Below are 17,776 nucleotides of genomic sequence, written 5' to 3' on the forward strand. Positions count from 1 at the left end.
CCCCTGGGGGGTGATTTCTCACTTTCTGTCTATCTGTCTCTGTCTGTCAGGCGAACGCACGTGGCCTATAGCAAAAACCTCTCCAAAAAAAATTTTTTTTATGTTCTCTCTCTTTTTTTTTTGGAGAGGTTTTTGCTATAGGGTGCGTGCACTCGCCAGAAAGACAGAGAGACAGAAAGTGAGAAGTCACCCCCCCCCCCAGGGGGGATGGCCATGCCACAATCCCTTCTCCTCCATTCTCCTCTCTGGATCTTGGGCACACACACACATGCACGCGGTGTCAGTTTAAGCCACCGGGTCTGGGACTCAAACCATGGTCAACTATATATAGGAGTCCAGAGACATAGCTATTACACCAACTTCAGGTCCCTACGTTCTCTTTTTAAAAATAAGTTTTGAAATTCTGTCTGTATTTTATGTTTACAACATGTCTCAAGTCATGCTACCCATGTTTCTAGTACGTAACAGCATGTATGGCTAGGGGCTACTATATCGGTCAGCACAGCTGCATTGCAGCGACTTTTGGAATGCTTAGCACATTCTTTTAAAAACAACAAAGCGTGTCTTTATTTATTTAGTGAGTTATCTATTTGCTGTGATTTTTAAGCTGCCAAGTCTGGGACTCAAACTGCAGTCGGTCATGTGGGAATCCAGTACCTTAGCCACCCTGCCACCTGCTAGTCCTGCTTAGCACGTTCTTGTTCCACTTTCAATTATGTGAAATAATAGCAGGAGCTTGAATTAGACTTCAAAGAAGCTAATTAAAGATAAAGGCGTTGGCTGGCCTGACGCACAGTGGTCAAGGGAGGCAGATCCTCTATGGCCAACCACTGTTTGAGTCTTGGCCCCAGTGGCTTAAAAATCATGCCAGTCACCTATGCGTGTGTGCTCAGAATCTTGACAGGATGGAGAAATGGAGAAAAAGGGATCACAATGTGACCTTTCCCCCATGGGGAGTAATTTTTCTCTCTCTGACAAATATGCATACCTGCTGTCAAAAGAAAAAAAAGAAAGTGAAAGCATTTATGAAAAGTGCTTGTCGTTATTCATGTACTTTTATTTAGCACTTAGATTTTGAGGACTTCTTATGCATACAAAGGACTTGAGATAAACAGATGAGTAAGGACTCTTGCGAGTTTGTGGAAAATAGGAGACAGATTTATTATTTGTTTGTGAGATATTTTTGCTATAGGGCACATGCACTCACCCAAGACACAGAGAGAGAGACAGAGAGAGAAAGTGAGAAATCACCCTCCAGGGAAGATGGCCATGCCATTCTCCTCCATTCTCCTCTCAGGATTTTGAGCATGGATTCACACATGCCCAGCATGAGTTTCAAGCCTCTGGGTCCGGGGCTCAAACTGCAGTCAACCATGTGGGAGTCCACTGGCCCCAGGAGACTGATTTATAGATAGATTGGTTGCAATATGAGGGGCTAAAGACCATGATGAATGGATAAAGGCATGCCATGAGAATAAAAAGATAAAAAAACTAACTCTTCCCAAAGCAGTCTGGAAGGCTTAACAGAGGACAAGAGAATATTTCAACTGACGTTTGTAAAATGACTCAAAATAAGGAGAAAGGGTATTATGGGCTAAAGAAACAGAATATATATGGGTATGAACACCTGCCTCATACCTTTACCAACCAAGCTAAGTAGGACTGCTTCTTCTGGTCAATGAAACAAGAGGCAGAGGCTGGAGAAGAGAGTTAATTTCTGTAACCAGTTACAGGAGGACAAGTAGCGTCAAACTGTCTCAAAAATCTTGACATGTTCTCTGTATTTTACGTCCAAGATAGAAGCACATGTAAATCACTCTCACTCACTCAATCAGAGTCAATTGCTTTCCCCTAAGTAATTATCTTAATTCCTTCAAATACCCGTTCCTGATTTCTCATCTGACCATTCTTCAAACAGATCTCCCTATGACTCAGCACTTGGTCAGATTGCTCCGTTATAGGCCTTGCTTAAGTTCAAAATGGCTGTAATCCTACTGGTTTGCTTCCATGTCAAGAAACTTACTGGACAAGTTATTTATTTAATTGTTGAAAGAGCAATAGCAAAAATCTCTCTTAAAAAAATTGTTGAGGGACCAGCAGTTGGTGTAATGGCTATGTTGTTGGACTCCCATGTAGTTGACTATGGTTTGAGTCCCAGTGGCTTAAACTCACACCAGGCGCATGGTGTGCGTGCCCAAGATCCCAAGAGGAGAATGGAGGAGAAGGGATTGCAGCATGGCCACCCCCTTCAGGGGGTGATTTCTCGCTTTCTGGCTCTCTATCTCTCTCTGTCTTTCTGGCGAGCACACGTGCCCTCTAGCAAAAACCTCCCCCCACTCCCACCTCTCCACCACGAAAAAAGAAAGAAAAAAAATTGTTGAAAGAGCAAAGCATTTTGTTTTTGTTGTTAGATATAGCAAAGCAGGGAGTTTATTGAAGGAGAGGGAAGGAAGAATAGAGCTCCTAGGAAGAAGGGAAGGGTCCCAAAAGATAGGTTGCCAAAGAGGAATTGGGGCGAGGGGTTTTTATCTGGGTCCGAGGGCCGTTGTTCAGGTTTGATCTAGGTGGGACTCATTCATGTAGATGCCGGATGGGTCCAATTATTTTCCTAATTTTGGAAAATAGATCAGGAGATTCTTTGTCTAGAAGCATTGGGCTATAAAAACCATTATCTTGAGAATAGAGCATTTGAAGAATAAGTAACAAGTGCAGTGGGTCTGATTGCTAGAATGTAAGAAGTGGAGGTGAAAATGAAAAAGTTGGTTCAGGCTGGACTCTGAAGGGCCTCCAGTGCTGTTCTAAAAGTTCAGTGTAACTTGGAGGAAATTTTGTACAGTGGGTAAACATGAGAGTCTTTGGGGTCAGAATGAACTGTGAATTTAAGCTCCGCTACTCAATAACTTTGTAATTGGGAACAAGTCAATTACACTGTGGTAGTAGGTTTTCATCTGTAAAATGAGGATATAGTGTCCACCTCAACACTTGTCTAGAGAAATAAAGGAAGTAAATGCTGAATTTATTTTATTAAAACATTTAGCACAGTACCTGACTCATAGGAAGTATTCCTTAAATAGTACCGACAATTATTGTGTCATATTGTGACAACGGGTAACCAGAAAAGAGTTTAAATGGTCAACTCTGTGAATGTGTGTGTGTGTGTCTATGTGAGTGTGTGCATGCTTCTGTTTAGTAATTCTGACCAAGGTATGATAAACAGGCTGGAGAAAAAGGCAGAAGATATTTGGAGCCTTGCTGCGGGATGAAGACATGATGGGGTCTGAACTAAGGTAGTAGAAGAGCTGGTGAGACCGAGAGCTTGTGGAGAATGTTACAGGAGACATTTTTGACGTATAACCGATCTTAGTGGTTGAGTAGGGATGCATGGATAGAGAGAAGAAGGAATAAAAGACCTAAGATGGGAGGAATAGGGAACTGACTAAAGAAAATACAAAAGGAAGTAGTTTTCCAGGGAAGGCTGGTGAGTTTGGGAACATGGGATGCAGGTAGACTTGGGGGACTATCAAGAGATTGATTATCAGTGAAGTTTTAGGTAAGAAGGAAATCATTCCAGAAAAATATATCAAGTGAGAAAAGGAAAGATGGCCAGGCTTAAGGAAAATTCCACCAGCTTAAAGGCTGGCCAGTTTAAAGAGTGAGACAGAGAATGGTCAGACAGATGGGAAAAGGATCAAGACAGTGGTGTCATGGAAGCAGAAAAAAAATATATATGTAGGAAATCAGGGATCATTATTGAGGCAGGAGGCTATGTAATAAATAGGCCCATATATAATGGCTCAGTATAAGTTTACTTGTTTTTGCAAAAGTCTAGTTGAATGCGTGTGTGTGTTTGTGGTAGGGTACAGGAGGAAAGTGCTCTGCTCCATGAAGTTACTCAGGAACCCAGGTTGATGGCCACCTTACATTTTTTAAAATAATTATCTTTTTTTCTTTTCTTTTCTTTTTTTTTTTTTTTTTGAGAGGTTTTTGCTATAGGGTGCATGTGCTCACCAGAAAAACAGAGAGAGACAGAGAGACAGTAAGTGAGAAATCACCCTCCAGAGGGGATGGTCATGCCGCAATCCCTTCTCCTCCATTCTCCTCTCGGGATCTTGGGCACACATGCACACGCGCCCGGTGTGAAAGCTACCGGGCGGGGGACTCGAGCCACGGTTGACTACATAGCAGTCCAGTGACACAACCATTACGCCATCTGCTGGTCCCAATATAATTATCTGTTTAATTTTATTAATTATTAGTAGTATTTGTTCATTTTCTATAGGGCAAGGGTGCTCACCAGTGAGAGAGAGAAAAAGCAAGCCATCAGGTTGAGGACTTGAACTGCAGTTGGCCATGTGAGAGTCCAGTGCCTTAATCACCATGTCACCTGCTGGCCCTGTCCATCTTACATTTTTAATCCTGACTTTTCAGGGTCACCTTGAGTGTAGAGCCCCATATCAGACAACTAGGAGAGGAAAAGCATTTGGAGGAGCAAAAGAGGAAGCAAAACCCCTCAAGCTTAAGCACCAGCTCTGAAAATAGCACATAGCACTTCTACTGGAGAGAACTCAATCACATTGCCACACCTAACTGCAAGGGAGGCTGCAAAATATAGCTGAGCACCAGGAGGAAGAGGAGATAGATTTAGTCTCTGTCACAGGAGGGTTGGGGAGTTTGGGTTAAAAGAAGACTGAAGAGAAATTGTACAGTTGTTGAATAGGCGTCACTGGTGACTTCCACAAGCACGGCAAGTAGGGCCATGGAGGTGGAAGTGAAGTGGCCAAGTAGAGCCTCTGCTGATCCTAAAAAGAAAACAGGCTTCCCCTGACCCCTTGTTCTTTCCAGGAATTAGTATCAGTCTGAATTCCAATCACCTGGTTGCTATGGAGTGAAAAAACTGGCCACCATCATCAGGTTAAAGCTTTTTCTCCTCTACAGAAAGCTAAAAAGCTTCAGGGTACTGAGATCATTGCGGCACCATTTCCAGAAGCTCCAGCTTGACACATCTAGAGTCCAGGCCCTGCCCCTCTCCCACGGTATCATGCAGGGCTGGCAGAGATCAGGGTAGGGGAAAAGACATCTGTTGCCTTAAGTGTGTATGCAGGTATGTTGTGTGCACGTGCAAATAAGCGTGTTCATCTTTCAGGGTTGTATTGGGTCATTGGAAAAGTCATGATGTAATTTTCTATGTAAAAATGCATCATGACTTTTCTGACAGCCCAATATACATGAGGTTGACATTTGTACTCTGTTCCTCTTTGGAGAGTAGGGATGTGTGCTCTTTTGGCAGCAAAGTTTAACTCTTAATTTGCTTATTATCCAATAGCTAAAACTGCAGAAACTGCGATGTTAGTGTTATAATTGTCCTAAGAAACACCTCTGTATAGTCTTAATTGAAGAAAAGAATCATTATCTTACACACACACACACACATGCACACACACCAATTCACATGGTGGTGAAGGCTGTTGTTACAAACCTCTCAGTAGTACCTTTGGTCGGGTGTAGGGGGAAACTGACTAAAATGATGAAAATTCTGCCTCTTTAATCACACATTCTGCTATTCAACTTCCAGGAGGGACCTTCCCAGCAGGATGTTTGTCCAGGTTTTCTCTGGTGGATTGGATTCATTCTTACTTATCAACTGAACAAACATTTATAGAAAGCCTACAGAATCTCAAACACCATTTTAGGCTCTGGAAGTTGCTCTAAAATTCCCATTACAATGTTTCTTCCTAGTGGATTTTTTGACTGTATTATCAATGAGCTTTTAGGTGTTCCAAATCTCCTGCTCCCATGGGAGAATCCAAAAGACTCCATGGGATCCAGGAAGAAATTTGTTCACCCAGAGGACTGCGTGTTGGTCTTGTGTTTGTGATTTCCCCAGCCCTGAGGGTAGGACTATATGTGTGTCACAAGCTGTTGGTTTAGGTGTCATGTGGAATCTGGATCTTCTGAACTCCCTCTCCCATGGGTCTCCCTGTGGAACTACAAGCTTAGCCAAGCCTTGAAGTCATAGGATGATTCATTAATTCGAACAAAATCAGCTTCTCACCTCTGCACTATTTGAATTATAACTCATAATTCTTAAAGCATAAGATTTCTCTCATGCTGACAGTAATTATTTAAAAAAAAACCTCAGCTACAGCATAGCTAAATAGAGGAATGGAAGTTGGAGAAGAGATATCATATAAGAGATGCTATCTTTTGGTAGTGAAAATAAACCCCAAAATAACTACTGAGATGGAGGCTAGCGGGGGTGGGAGGATGGCTTTACAGAAGCAAGCAGATGAGGTTGAAGTTCTGGAGAATAGATTTACCGGTGACAACTTGGGCAGATGGGAGAGGTGAGGTGGGGGAAGTGGAAGACCCAGGAAGAGAAAGCCACAACCAAAAAGGCTGTGAATGTCCTTAGGATATTGAGACTAAAGTGCTCTTCAGTTCCTCAATACTGAAAGTTCTTGGCGGACAGAAGGTCATTGAAAATCACCTTGCTCATTACATGGTGGTCCAAAAGCCCAGTTCCCTTTGTTCCATCTAGATGATGTCATCGCTCTCCATCCAGGATGCACGAGGGAGCTTTCGCTCTCCCTACAGGAGCTAAATGGACTCTCACAGGCCAATAGCTAATTGATCTTCTCTTGTGCCAGCACTTTACAAGTTGGAAATTTTCTACTAGAATGATTTAATATAGTTTTAAAATATCCTCCTTTCAGCTATTTGTGTCCTTTTTGGAGGTGTTAGATGTGGAAGCAATTATCTTCTTCATGGCAGAATTTTTTTCTTGGCTCAGTAAAGCTTTGTACTTTGTGACACCTGATGCGTAGGTAAGGAATTGGGCTTATTTTCTATTAATTCACAGTGAGTTTCTTTCCCTTAAAGAACTAAAGGGTAGGACGTATGCTTCTCTGAGAGATAAACCACAATCTGTTAAGTGTGTAGGAGGACACTAAAAAGCTAGAAAAGATTATGTTCTAGCAAAGTAACATGTGAAATATCTTTCTCTTACATTACCCCGCAACCATGGCAGAAAAGGAAAAAAAAAAAAAAAAAAGCTGATTAAGTGGTTTCATGGGAAGTAACCTAGAAAAGGACAGTCTTTTTGGTTGCATTACTTCTCGTTCATCTAAATTGGAGTCATTTTTAGAGTGCTTGAGTGAGGCATCATATTTTTAGTTGATGGACCTATGAATTTGAAAGCCTCAGGTTCTCACCAGCATTCAGAAAGCTGGGACACTGCCAATAGAGAAGATAAAATAAGCTCTCTGGTTCCATCCAATGTGTCTAAAGGGTGCCAAGGAAAAAATTCCCTTACCATTCGAAGAGAATAGATTTTGTTGCTGTTGTTGTTGACAGAATGATGAGCACACTGGAGTAGATGGTTTGTGTTCTGCCAAAACTGTGGCAATAGGTTATCGTTTTTGATAACATGAGGTATTTTATTCTGTGTGAAACTGATGCCAAAACACACTTAAAAATGCAACTGCTTTCTCCATGTTTAGATTCTAGAGAGAAAGTAGATCATTTTAAAGTGACCTAGCAAGATTGACACTCCTCTAAGATCAATAAATCTCATCCCAGGGCTGGAGGGAGCTAGTAGTAGTCTTCAGAACCCAGGGAGCCTTGCAAAACACAGAAAATATTTACAGGTGGTTGAAATCGATATGGAAGAGTCAATTATGGCAGAGTCAGCCTCATAACTGCTACAGAGCATTTCTCAGGGGAGCCTCTCCATCAGTGCACCTTGACGTGCTTTCTTTTAGGAATGTATCAACTCCAGAGAAGAGGTATGATTATTGTCTCCATTTAATAGATGAGAAAATCAAGGTAGAAGGAAATTGAATAATTTCTTCAGTGGTACAGAATTCATAAAAGGGAGGTGGGGAGGTGGGGAGAGTGCTGGGCTGACTTCAGGGAAGTTGAGTCCCAAAGCTATGGATTCAGTCATTATACAACACTGATTCAGGCGTCCTTTGATGTTTAAGGTCATTGCAGCAACTCAAGTCTGATTGGGTTGCATGGATGTTGGTAATCAAGGCCAACCATGTAAGAAAAAGGGAAGTAGGTAACATTTGCCTTCGGGTCTCTTTTACCTTCTTTTTATTCTCCTTCCACAGTTTGTACTACTCGTTTTAACTGCAGTCCTGATTACAAACCAACATTTCATTTCTGTAGGATTTTGTTTTCTAGGCTTATTGTTGAAAGCAGATAATACTATTAACTTACAAAGGTTTAAGGATTCACTCTTTTTTTTTTTTTTTTTAAGAGATTTTTGCCATAGGGCCTGTGAGCTTGCTGGAGAAACAGAGAGACTCAGAAAGACAGAAAGTGAGAAATCACCCCCCGAGGGGGATGGCCTTACACAGTTACTTCTTTTCCATTCTCCTCTCAGTATGTCCGGCACACGCAAACACACATGCCCAATGTGTTTCAAGCCACTGGGTCCAGGACTCGAACCACAGTCATCCTTGTGGGAGTCCAGTGTCTTAACCATTACACCATCTCCTGGTTCCAGGAGTCACTCTTTTAAGAGATCTTTACATTTCAGTAGGAAATTTATAAGGAATAGTAAGTATTCAAAATATACCACTTCTTTTAAAAAAACTATTTTCATTATAGGTTGCATGTGCTCACCAGAAAGAGAAAGAGGGAGGAAGTGAGCGAGCACCCTCCCAGGGGTGATGATTGCGCCCATTCTCTTTTCCTTCATTCTTCTCTTGGGATTTTGGACATGGACACACACGTGTCCAGTGTGTTTTCCAGGGTGCTGGGTCTAGGACTGGAGCTGTACTATAGTTCATGTGGGGTACAGCTGCCTTAACCATCACACCACCTGGCTGGCCTAGCCATTTCGAAATTACGCTTCACCCTCCATTTTAGACCAAGGAAAATAGCATTTTTCAGGCTGGGAGCTCTGTCTGAGTCCTTAAAGAATATTGTGGAATGGGAGGTGGCAACCTTCTTTTCTTCTGGAAAGGCCTCTTATGGTATAGAAATGAGGAACGAGAGTTAAAGGGAGGAGGAAACGTTGTATAGATGCGGGTTCGAAAAGGCAGAAGGAATGTGTAGGATTTCATAATGTTTAAACTTTATCTGTGCCAGTTTTTAGCCATGTAATTATCGGCAAGTGATTAAAAATTACCTGGGAGGACCAGCAGTTGGTGTAATGGCTGTCGCTGGACTCCCATGTAGTCAACCACAGTTCGAATCCTGGACCTGGTGACTTAAACTCACGCCAGGAGCATGTGTGTGCATGCCCAAGATCCCGAGAGGAGACTGAAGGAGAAGGGATTGTGGTGTGGCCATCTTCCCTGGGGTGTGATTTCACGCTTTCTGTCTCTCTGTCTCTCTCTGTCTTTCTGGTGAGCACATACGCCCTATAGCAAAAACCTCTCCAAAAAAAAAAAAAAATTTAAACAAAAAATTAAAATTACCTGAGGTTGGAGGAGCAAGGATGGACTGCTTCCATGGCCTGGTGGTTAAGGCAGCTAGATACCACATAGTCAACCACGTGGTTTGAGTCCCAGACAGAGCAGCTTGAGAAACACATGGACGCATGTGCATGTGTGCCCAAAATCCTGAAAGAAGGGAGAAATGGAAGTGAAGGGATTGCATTGTGACCATGCCTCCTCTGGCAAATTAAAAAAAAAAAAAAAAAGAAAAAAAGAAAGTTGCCTACATGAAAATACCTTAATTTGTAGAGTTTTGAGGATTCGATACGATAAAGACTGAACACAGCAGTAACCAGAGACATGTCTATGGGCAGGAAGTTCTTGGCCAATGTTGATGCTCCTCCCCCTCCTCCACACACTATATAAATGAGGGGTCAGGCGGGGAAACAATAAAGATTGATGGAGGTGAACTATCCAGAAGAGAAAAGGGCCAAGTTGCGAGGTACTTAGTCCTTGTCCTGAAACAATCTTGTTATACTCCTTCATTCAACAGATACTTATTGATTGCTTCTCCCGTTCTCATGGGTTTGAGACTTGGAGTCAGTACATTTAGAAACTGATTTTGTGGGACTGTGTCTTCACACATTTAGAATCTGATCCATGCCGCCAACTGAACTCACTAAGGCATTGCAGGCATCTTTCTCTTCCTCCTTCCTCAGATACAGCTTCCGATGAGCACGTGGGAAAGTGAAACAATGATCATGTTCTGTTTTAGCGCATTACCCTGGAACACTGTGCACAGAACGCTTTATTTAATGAGAACGTATTTAATAGCAGTCCAACCGTGGGCCACTGGTCCTTGCTTTCTCTTGTAGGTGGCCATGTATATAAACATTTTAGTCATTGTTTATCTAGTTCTGAAACTCCACAGCTCCTGAGTTAACTGCAGCGACTGAAATCACATAGGTCATGTCAACTGTTAGGTTTTTAAGAGCTTCCTTGGATTTTAATTGAGGATCGTGCGTTACGTTCTTGCGCTCCAAGTAAGACAGTGCATCATGATACTTGATGCCTCTGAGCCTTGATTTATAAACTAATCAGGCCAAGAAAGATAGATATTCGACAGGACTGTTAGAGAGTAAAAAAAGTAACCTTAATAATCCCGCCATGGCACTTTGCTACTGGGGTTTTGCCAAAGATTTCCTGAATGTACTCTGTCCTCATCAGCCTGTGCACATAAATAAGATCATAGTAATGCTAATTCCTGGATTTTGCTGGTCTCACTACAAAACTGCTGGGCCTTTCCAGCCAAACTCTCACCTTCTGTTAACATCAAAGGCTATCGCACGTTTGCTGAAGAAGTTTGTCCCCAGTGGGTACAACTGCTGTCTTACTGGCTCTGCCCAGCATTTGCTGGGCCTGTTCCTGCTAGTCCTTAAGAAGAATGCCTCTCTCCACAGAGCACGGTACCCTGGGGTTTCCCAACATGTCATCGGGCACCATGTTCTCTTTAGGCTTCACTAAGCTGCTGGAGCTACAGAGTAGTCCGTAAAGACAATGTTCCCCTCCCTAACTCTGCGCCTTACCTATCACCTGGACCTGGGCTACAACTGCTTGGCACCCAAGTAAACAGCTTTTGTGGATTGTGCCTATCACCCTCCACCTGTCCTGTTACCTCAGGAAGGCACAGCAGAAACAGAGCCATATCATCCCTCCATTGTCCTCAGTACTACCCACCCTCCATTACCCATGAATCCACTTTGTCTCTTCTCCTTCAGCCAAAAAGCAAAAGCCTTTACGGATACCAACTCAGGCAGATCTGTACCTTATGAGTCACCAGCCTCAGCTTCCCAGTCTTTATTTAGGCTCAGCACGCCCACTCTGCAACCCATTCATGAGGTTGTTTGTTACGGAGAGCTGATAACCACACGGGAACTAAGAGATCATCGGGGCCTACTTACATCGGAGTCATCGGCCACTGCTGATTAGCGTGAGGACTGCCCCCAGTAAAGGGGTCACGGGAGCAGGTGGAGCGCTAGAGGAGCTATGAACTCATTTCAGCATTATTACCAGTTGAAACAGATGGAGCCCCGTGTAAAGTTATAGGTACCCCACTATTAGCTGAGAGGACAGTCTTCGTTTCTGTGGCTCTCAACACGTTTTTTTCTCAGCCATCCAGTTTTCCAAGGCAGGAAAGAGCAGGGAGCCGTGGAGTCCTGATGAGCGGAAAGGCGCACCATCCTTATCATGTGGGCTTCAGAGGAGACAGGAAGGCAGAAAACATGGGCAGTGATAGAGGTCTTTGTACAAACACAGTGCACTGTGGTTTAGTGACGGGATCCTTGGTGCCAGCTGTCAGTAACAAGACCCTGTGTTGTTTTTGACCTAATCTCTTCCTACCTTCTTGCTTGAAAAAGGACTTCCAGTCATTCATTCTGGAATCAAAGACCTCAAGGTCTTGAAAACAACCCAGTCCGGCTTTGAAGGCTTCATCAAGGACCAGTTTACCACCCTCCCGGAGGTGAAGGACCGGTGCTGTGCCACCCAAGTGTACTGCAAGTGGCGCTACCAGCAGGGCAGAGACGTGGACTTCGAGGCCACCTGGTATGAAAGTGTGCTAGGATATGGTACTGGGACAGGGTCGGCCCTTTTCTCATGGGGCCAGGGGCCCTGGAGCCTTAGATCTGAAAGAAGACTAGAGGCTATTCAAAATGCCCCTTCCCATTATTCAGAAATCCCTTCTGTTCTTTATTTGATTAAATCAGTGATTCTCAGTCACTCTCGTGCATCAGAATCAATGACAGGCCTGTTAAAATGATGATAGCTGGGCCCACTCCAGAGGTTCTTAGTGGGACCTGATAATTTGTATTTCTAACTCACTCTCGGGTGATGCTGATGTTTCTGTCCCAGGAACCACACTGTATCAAAGGAAGACATTATGCAGCCTTGCTACCACATAGTGATGTAGAGAGGGCTAAACTAGAGTGGCCATCCTGATCCAGTTTGCCAGGGACTTTCCTGTTTCTAACACTGAAAGTCCTATATCCAGGAAACCCCTTGTTCTCAGATAAACCAAGATAAATTTAGCTCATTGATCATCATAGGCTAAATGCAAAATAATATGATATTCGTTAGAGCACTTTGTAAATGATGAAGGCTTTGAAAAATGCAGAGGTATGATTATTATAATATTCATGACAAAGAGTAATTAGGCCTCTGAACTCCCAGGAGTTTGCTTTTTTACTGCTATCTTTCTTTTTTTTGAGAGAGAGATTTTTGCTATAGGGCTTCTGTGCTTGCCAGAGAGAGAGAGAGACAGACAGAAAGTGAGAAATCATCTCCCCGAAGGAATGGCCATGCCAAATCTCCTTTCCTCCATTCTCTGGGTTTTGGGGCATGAACACACATGCCTGGTGTGAGTTTTAAGCTGCCAGGTCTGGTTCTCGAACCATGGTTGACTACCTGGGAGCCCAGCCACGTAACCATTATGCCATCTGCTGGTCCCTTTGACTGGTATCTTACTCCTTTGCTGACATTCTTCTAGAAATTTCTATGCTATGATAAGCTGAAATCTGACCACTCCCTCAACTCCCACCCCACATACCTTCCTCTGTCTGATACAGTTTTCCTCCACTCTTTAATATGTGATAGACCTTAAAATGTTTGAAGAGAACCTTGCCTCAGTCCTTTTTTCCCTTTTTGGTTTCAGTTGTTGCTCATGGGCAGCAGCCTAATGGATTTATGTTGAGAAGGGTATGAAACAGAACATGCCAGAGTCAGGGCAGTAGTCTGGGCCTCCCGCTAAAGACAGGGACTTGGAGCAGATCATTTAACACTTGAGCACAGGCTCTTTTTCTCTAAGTTAGGGATGATAGTAGTACCTACGTGAGAGAATCCAGTGACGTGATGACATGAAATGCTTAGCACAGAGGCTAGCACAGAGTCGTGCCCCCTGCTGTAACAATTCAAGGAATCAGTCAGACAAAGCAGTAGGGGGTTTGAGACCTTGGGGGTCCTCTTCATTATGGTAGGTTATTTACCCTGAAATGCCCATTCGGCCCTGGTGCCAAACTATGAGGATAGCCTAGGGCTGCTCAATATGTTTGCTGAATGGTGCATGCGTGCGTGCGTGCGTGCGCGTGTGCGTGTGTGTGCGTGTGTGTGTGTGTGTGTGTGTGTGTGTGTGTGTGTGTGGAGGGAAACAGCCCATAAAGAGGGTTTTTGATGTTGCTGTTTTGGGGCACTATAGGATATTAATCTCTTTTGAAATCATTAACAGAATTATTTTCTGGGGGGACAGAATAGTCTCTACTTCTTAGTTTCATAATGCCTTCCTACAGTACCATCCTGTGAGAGTCCTCAGTTCTTTTCTCTGTTTAAGGGTCACTGTTCGGGACATTGTCCTGGAGAAATTTGCTGGGCCCTGTGACAAAGGCGAGTACTCGCCCTCTATCCAGAAGACCCTCTATGACATCCAGGCCCTCTCTCTGAGCCGGATTCCTGAGGTATGTTCTGTCACTTGCCATTCTGGGGATTGTATCTCCTGTCAGCTCTGAGAAAGAGTTGAGAGTTAAAATAAGAAAGTGGAAGACACATGAAAAATGACATCTGTTCTTGTTCAAAAGCTCGTTATAGCAAGTGAGAAGAGAGCAAAAAATGGAAAAATCTGTCCAGCCTGAAATACAGGCCCCATGCTGTAGTTGGAGAGGCTGAGCTTCTGTGTTTCAGGGAAGCCAGAGAATGAAAGGTAGAGATTGCATCCTCCCATCCACCATCCACTTATTTGATATTATTGAATGGTGTGGCAGCACACAGGGATACAAGGATAAATTTGATGTGGTTTCTACCCCCACAGCTCATTTTTCAGTGAAAGAAGAAAATAAGTAAGCAATACAGAAGAGAATAGATTATTATGAAAATGTAGAGGAAAGCACCTAACTTAGGTATAGCGGATAGGGCCAGTCAAGTTTTCTGGAGGGAGATGTGTCTGAGTCTTTAGGGACAAGGAAGGATTCTGAGTTCATACTCAAGGGTAAGTGAGCAGGTTTGACATGGAGATGGGAGAAAGCACAATACAGTCATTGATGGTTAGGGTCACAATAGGTGAAACTCCTGGAGTGAAAGTCTTTCCACGTTCCAAGTCAAAAGGGCCTTTGTGGGCTCATCTATAGAGTCTGTACTCTATCCTGGAAGTTCTTAGGAGCTGCTGAGAGGGTTAGACAGGGTGTGGGATAGCCAGATTTGCATTCTAGAAAGATTTTTCAGGCTGTGGGATAAATTAAAAAGATGACGAGCCACAGGCAAGGAGACCCACTGGGACACTATTATGGAAATCTGGCAAGGTGACCCTGGCCAAAGGCTATGGTGGGATGGAGAGAGGAGATATTACCCTAAGAGAGACTCCTGCCATGGCCCAGTGCTTCAGAGGCTTCCTTTAGGCCCTTCTTTGTTACGTATGCCTCCACTGGGTGGAGAGACGATGGGGCCATGGCAACAAAGCCAAGGCCCTGTACGTCCCTCAAAACTTCCTGTCCAAAGATCCCTGATAGTACTTCTAGAAACTGAATAAGACTCTTCCCAAAATCTATCCTTGGAAGGGCAGATTGTGCTTCTGGTGCCCACACCTCAGGCTGGGAGTGGGCAAAGGGAAGATGTTTGCAGGAGGCATGAAGAATTGACATATAAGCTGCAATGCATGTACACATGTTAGCCAAGAGAGAAAGTGGCATGAGCCTGGGGATGGGGCTGGCTCTTCTTATCCTGCCTCTCCTGGCATGGCACTTCAAGCAGTCAGGGAATTTTAAGTGAAAATCTGGCCTTCCAGTTTATTGTGTAGGTATATCAAGTTAGAAGCATAGAATAAATTTCACATAAAAGTTTTTTGGCCTGATTTATAACTTTTAAATCTTTATACATCAGGCATGTGGGTTTCCAATTATACTTCTATCCCAGCGCCTAGGAATGTTAGGAACAGGCCTGGAGAGAAGGAAATGGAATGAGGAGGAATTGAGACATTGGTTAGTACCTGGAGGCCAGTCAAATGTCAAACAGGTCTATGTTTCAGACCCAAAGAGCCTTACATTTCAGGGAAACAGGTTTTGTACACTGAGGGGAGAAGAGTGAACCCACCATCTTAGAACTGGACTAACAGAAGAGATTAAAATCAGGCAGTAGAGGAATATCAGAGGGCTTCTCAGAAAATAGAAATGGAACTTAAGTAATAGTTTAGGGGTAGGTGGGGAGAGTGAAGGTGGATGGAGTGACAGAGACAGAGACTCGAGGTTGCCCAATATGATACATATTATTGTGGTTTCCAGATTGAGGATATGGAAGTCAACCTGCCAAACATTCACTACTTTAATATAGACATGTCCAAAATGGGACTGATCAACAAGGAAGAGGTAAGAGAACTTTAAAAATATTTAAAACGCATCTCTTTTTCATCCTCCTTATTCCTCTTTAGAAACTTGTGATGAAACTGAATAATATCACTGACAAAAACACTTCATAGTTGTTACTTTCAAAAATATTTAAATTGCCACAGACTGTAGCCCTCTTAGACTCAGAGCCCTTCATGCCTGGGGCTGGAGTAATCTAGAAGTGGGTGAATGAGTCTGAGGAGGGTTGGAAGTTGCAAAGAAGAAAAGAAAGAAGGAACAGAGTGTCTCCAAGAAAACAGCTTTTAGATCTGCTTTTCCTGAAAGTGCCACATAAGGTCATAGCTTCACTATTCTTCCATTGTGAGGCAAGAGAAGAAAAAAAGTTTTTATTTTCATTCCATCCCCTCAACTTTTTTTTTTTGGAGAGGTTTTTGCTATAGGGCACGTGTGCTCACCAGACAGACAGAGAGAGACATAGAGACAGAAAGCGAGAAATCACCCCCCAGGGGGGATGGTCACGCCGCAATCCCTTCTCCTCCATTCTCCTCTCGGGATCTTGGGCATGCACACACACGCTCCCGGCGTGAGTTTTAAGCCACCAGGTCCGGAATGCGAACCGTGGTCGACTACATGGGAGTCCAGCGACATAGCCATTACGCTAACTGCTGGTTCCCGTCCCCTCAACTTTTTGATTAAGTAGTCAGTTCAGTAGCATTCAACTCATACAGAAAAGATGATTGCAATGAGAGAAGGCAAGAGTAAATTCACTTTTGAAAGGAAACTTTTGTCTTAGAAAAAGTTCTTACCTTGATTTTTTTCTTTTCTTCTCTTTTATTTTTTTGCCATAGCAGAAGCTTAGACCACTCAGCAAATCTGACAAGACAGCCTGAAGTCCTATAGCAGGCCATCGTGATCAGTTCATGGGAGATCAGAACTGTCTCTCCCTCTTGGACTGCTTTTAAAATGATAGAATTTCTTACTTTGATCCATCCTCCCCCAGATCTCTAGAATCTAACAAACACTATTTTGGGTGACTTCTTTCATTATCGGTAGGCAGTGAGACAGGAAAAGGCCATCTATTTGCATGGCTCTGCTGTTGTGGAATTCTGTCATTGAATGAATAAGGGCCAATGAAGGGGTCTCCAGAAGGTCTTGCTTTCTGGACCTGCTGACCCAAGAACCTCACAGTCTGGCCAGGTATCTTGTTTCTGTTCTGCAAATCCTGTTGGCAGACTCCACTAGACTGTGCACCACTATCAGCTGCCGGTAGAGATGAGAGGGTTGGGGGAGGGGTGGGGAGCAGTGCTTAGGAAATGAAAGTCATGCTTAGGTTCCCAATATAGGTGATCTGGAGTCCTGATTGCAGGGCAGTGACCTTGGTCTCCTTCATGTTTAGTCCAGCTGAAAAGAGGAGCAGACCTATTTACTTCAGAGGAAGGAAAGGATTACCAGAATGCCATTAATTAGAATGCAAAGCCTTTTGTAAATGATTACCTTCTAGAGGTTCATTTTCCTCACGTCCGAAGTAATTTATTTCCTCCATAGCTAGTTCAGCAAATCATTTTGTGGATCACCTTATTAGTAATTATAACATACTTCGTGGATATAGTTTACTTAGGAGAGGGACTTAAGAGTAATCTTGGCCATGCCCACCAGAGTCAAAACAAATGGCCCTGAAAAGAAAGAGTCAAGTGCCACGACCAGAGCAGAGCTTAGGTCTGGACCCCAGATAGAGAAAACACAGTCTCTCCAGGGCGTCCTGATGACACAGGGCTGCCCTAGTCCCAGCTTGAGGGCTTGTTGGTTGGCTAAGGCCCCAGGTCCCTCCCTCTAAGAAGTCAGAACGCAGCTTCCTCCTGGAGCTCAAACAGGGGCTGGAAAGTGGGATGACCAGTACCACTGGGCCAGTACTCTGTGTCAAGGCACCTGAGTAGCTGAACCAGCAGCCCCTATGTCTGTGTCTGCGCTTTGGAGATGGCTGGAGCCACTCCAGGCCCCCATCCCCCC

The 17,776-nt window shown here is 43.7% G+C and overlaps 1 protein-coding gene across 1 annotated transcript in view; it reads left to right on the forward strand.

Moving 5' to 3' along the window:
* LOC102500418 (uricase) overlaps positions 1 to 17,776 on the forward strand; it is a 41,281-nt gene that overhangs the window by 20,927 nt on the left and 2,578 nt on the right. The window contains exons 5-7 of the mRNA XM_006149462.3: positions 11,807 to 11,993; positions 13,771 to 13,894; positions 15,707 to 15,790. Of these exons, the coding sequence (XP_006149524.2) occupies positions 11,807 to 11,993; positions 13,771 to 13,894; positions 15,707 to 15,790 (395 nt within the window). The remainder of the gene's footprint in view (positions 1 to 11,806; positions 11,994 to 13,770; positions 13,895 to 15,706; positions 15,791 to 17,776) is intronic.

This window comes from Tupaia chinensis, unplaced genomic scaffold (assembly GCF_000334495.1).
Source record: "Tupaia chinensis unplaced genomic scaffold, TupChi_1.0 Scaffold000263_1, whole genome shotgun sequence".
Taxonomy (NCBI): domain Eukaryota; kingdom Metazoa; phylum Chordata; class Mammalia; order Scandentia; family Tupaiidae; genus Tupaia; species Tupaia belangeri.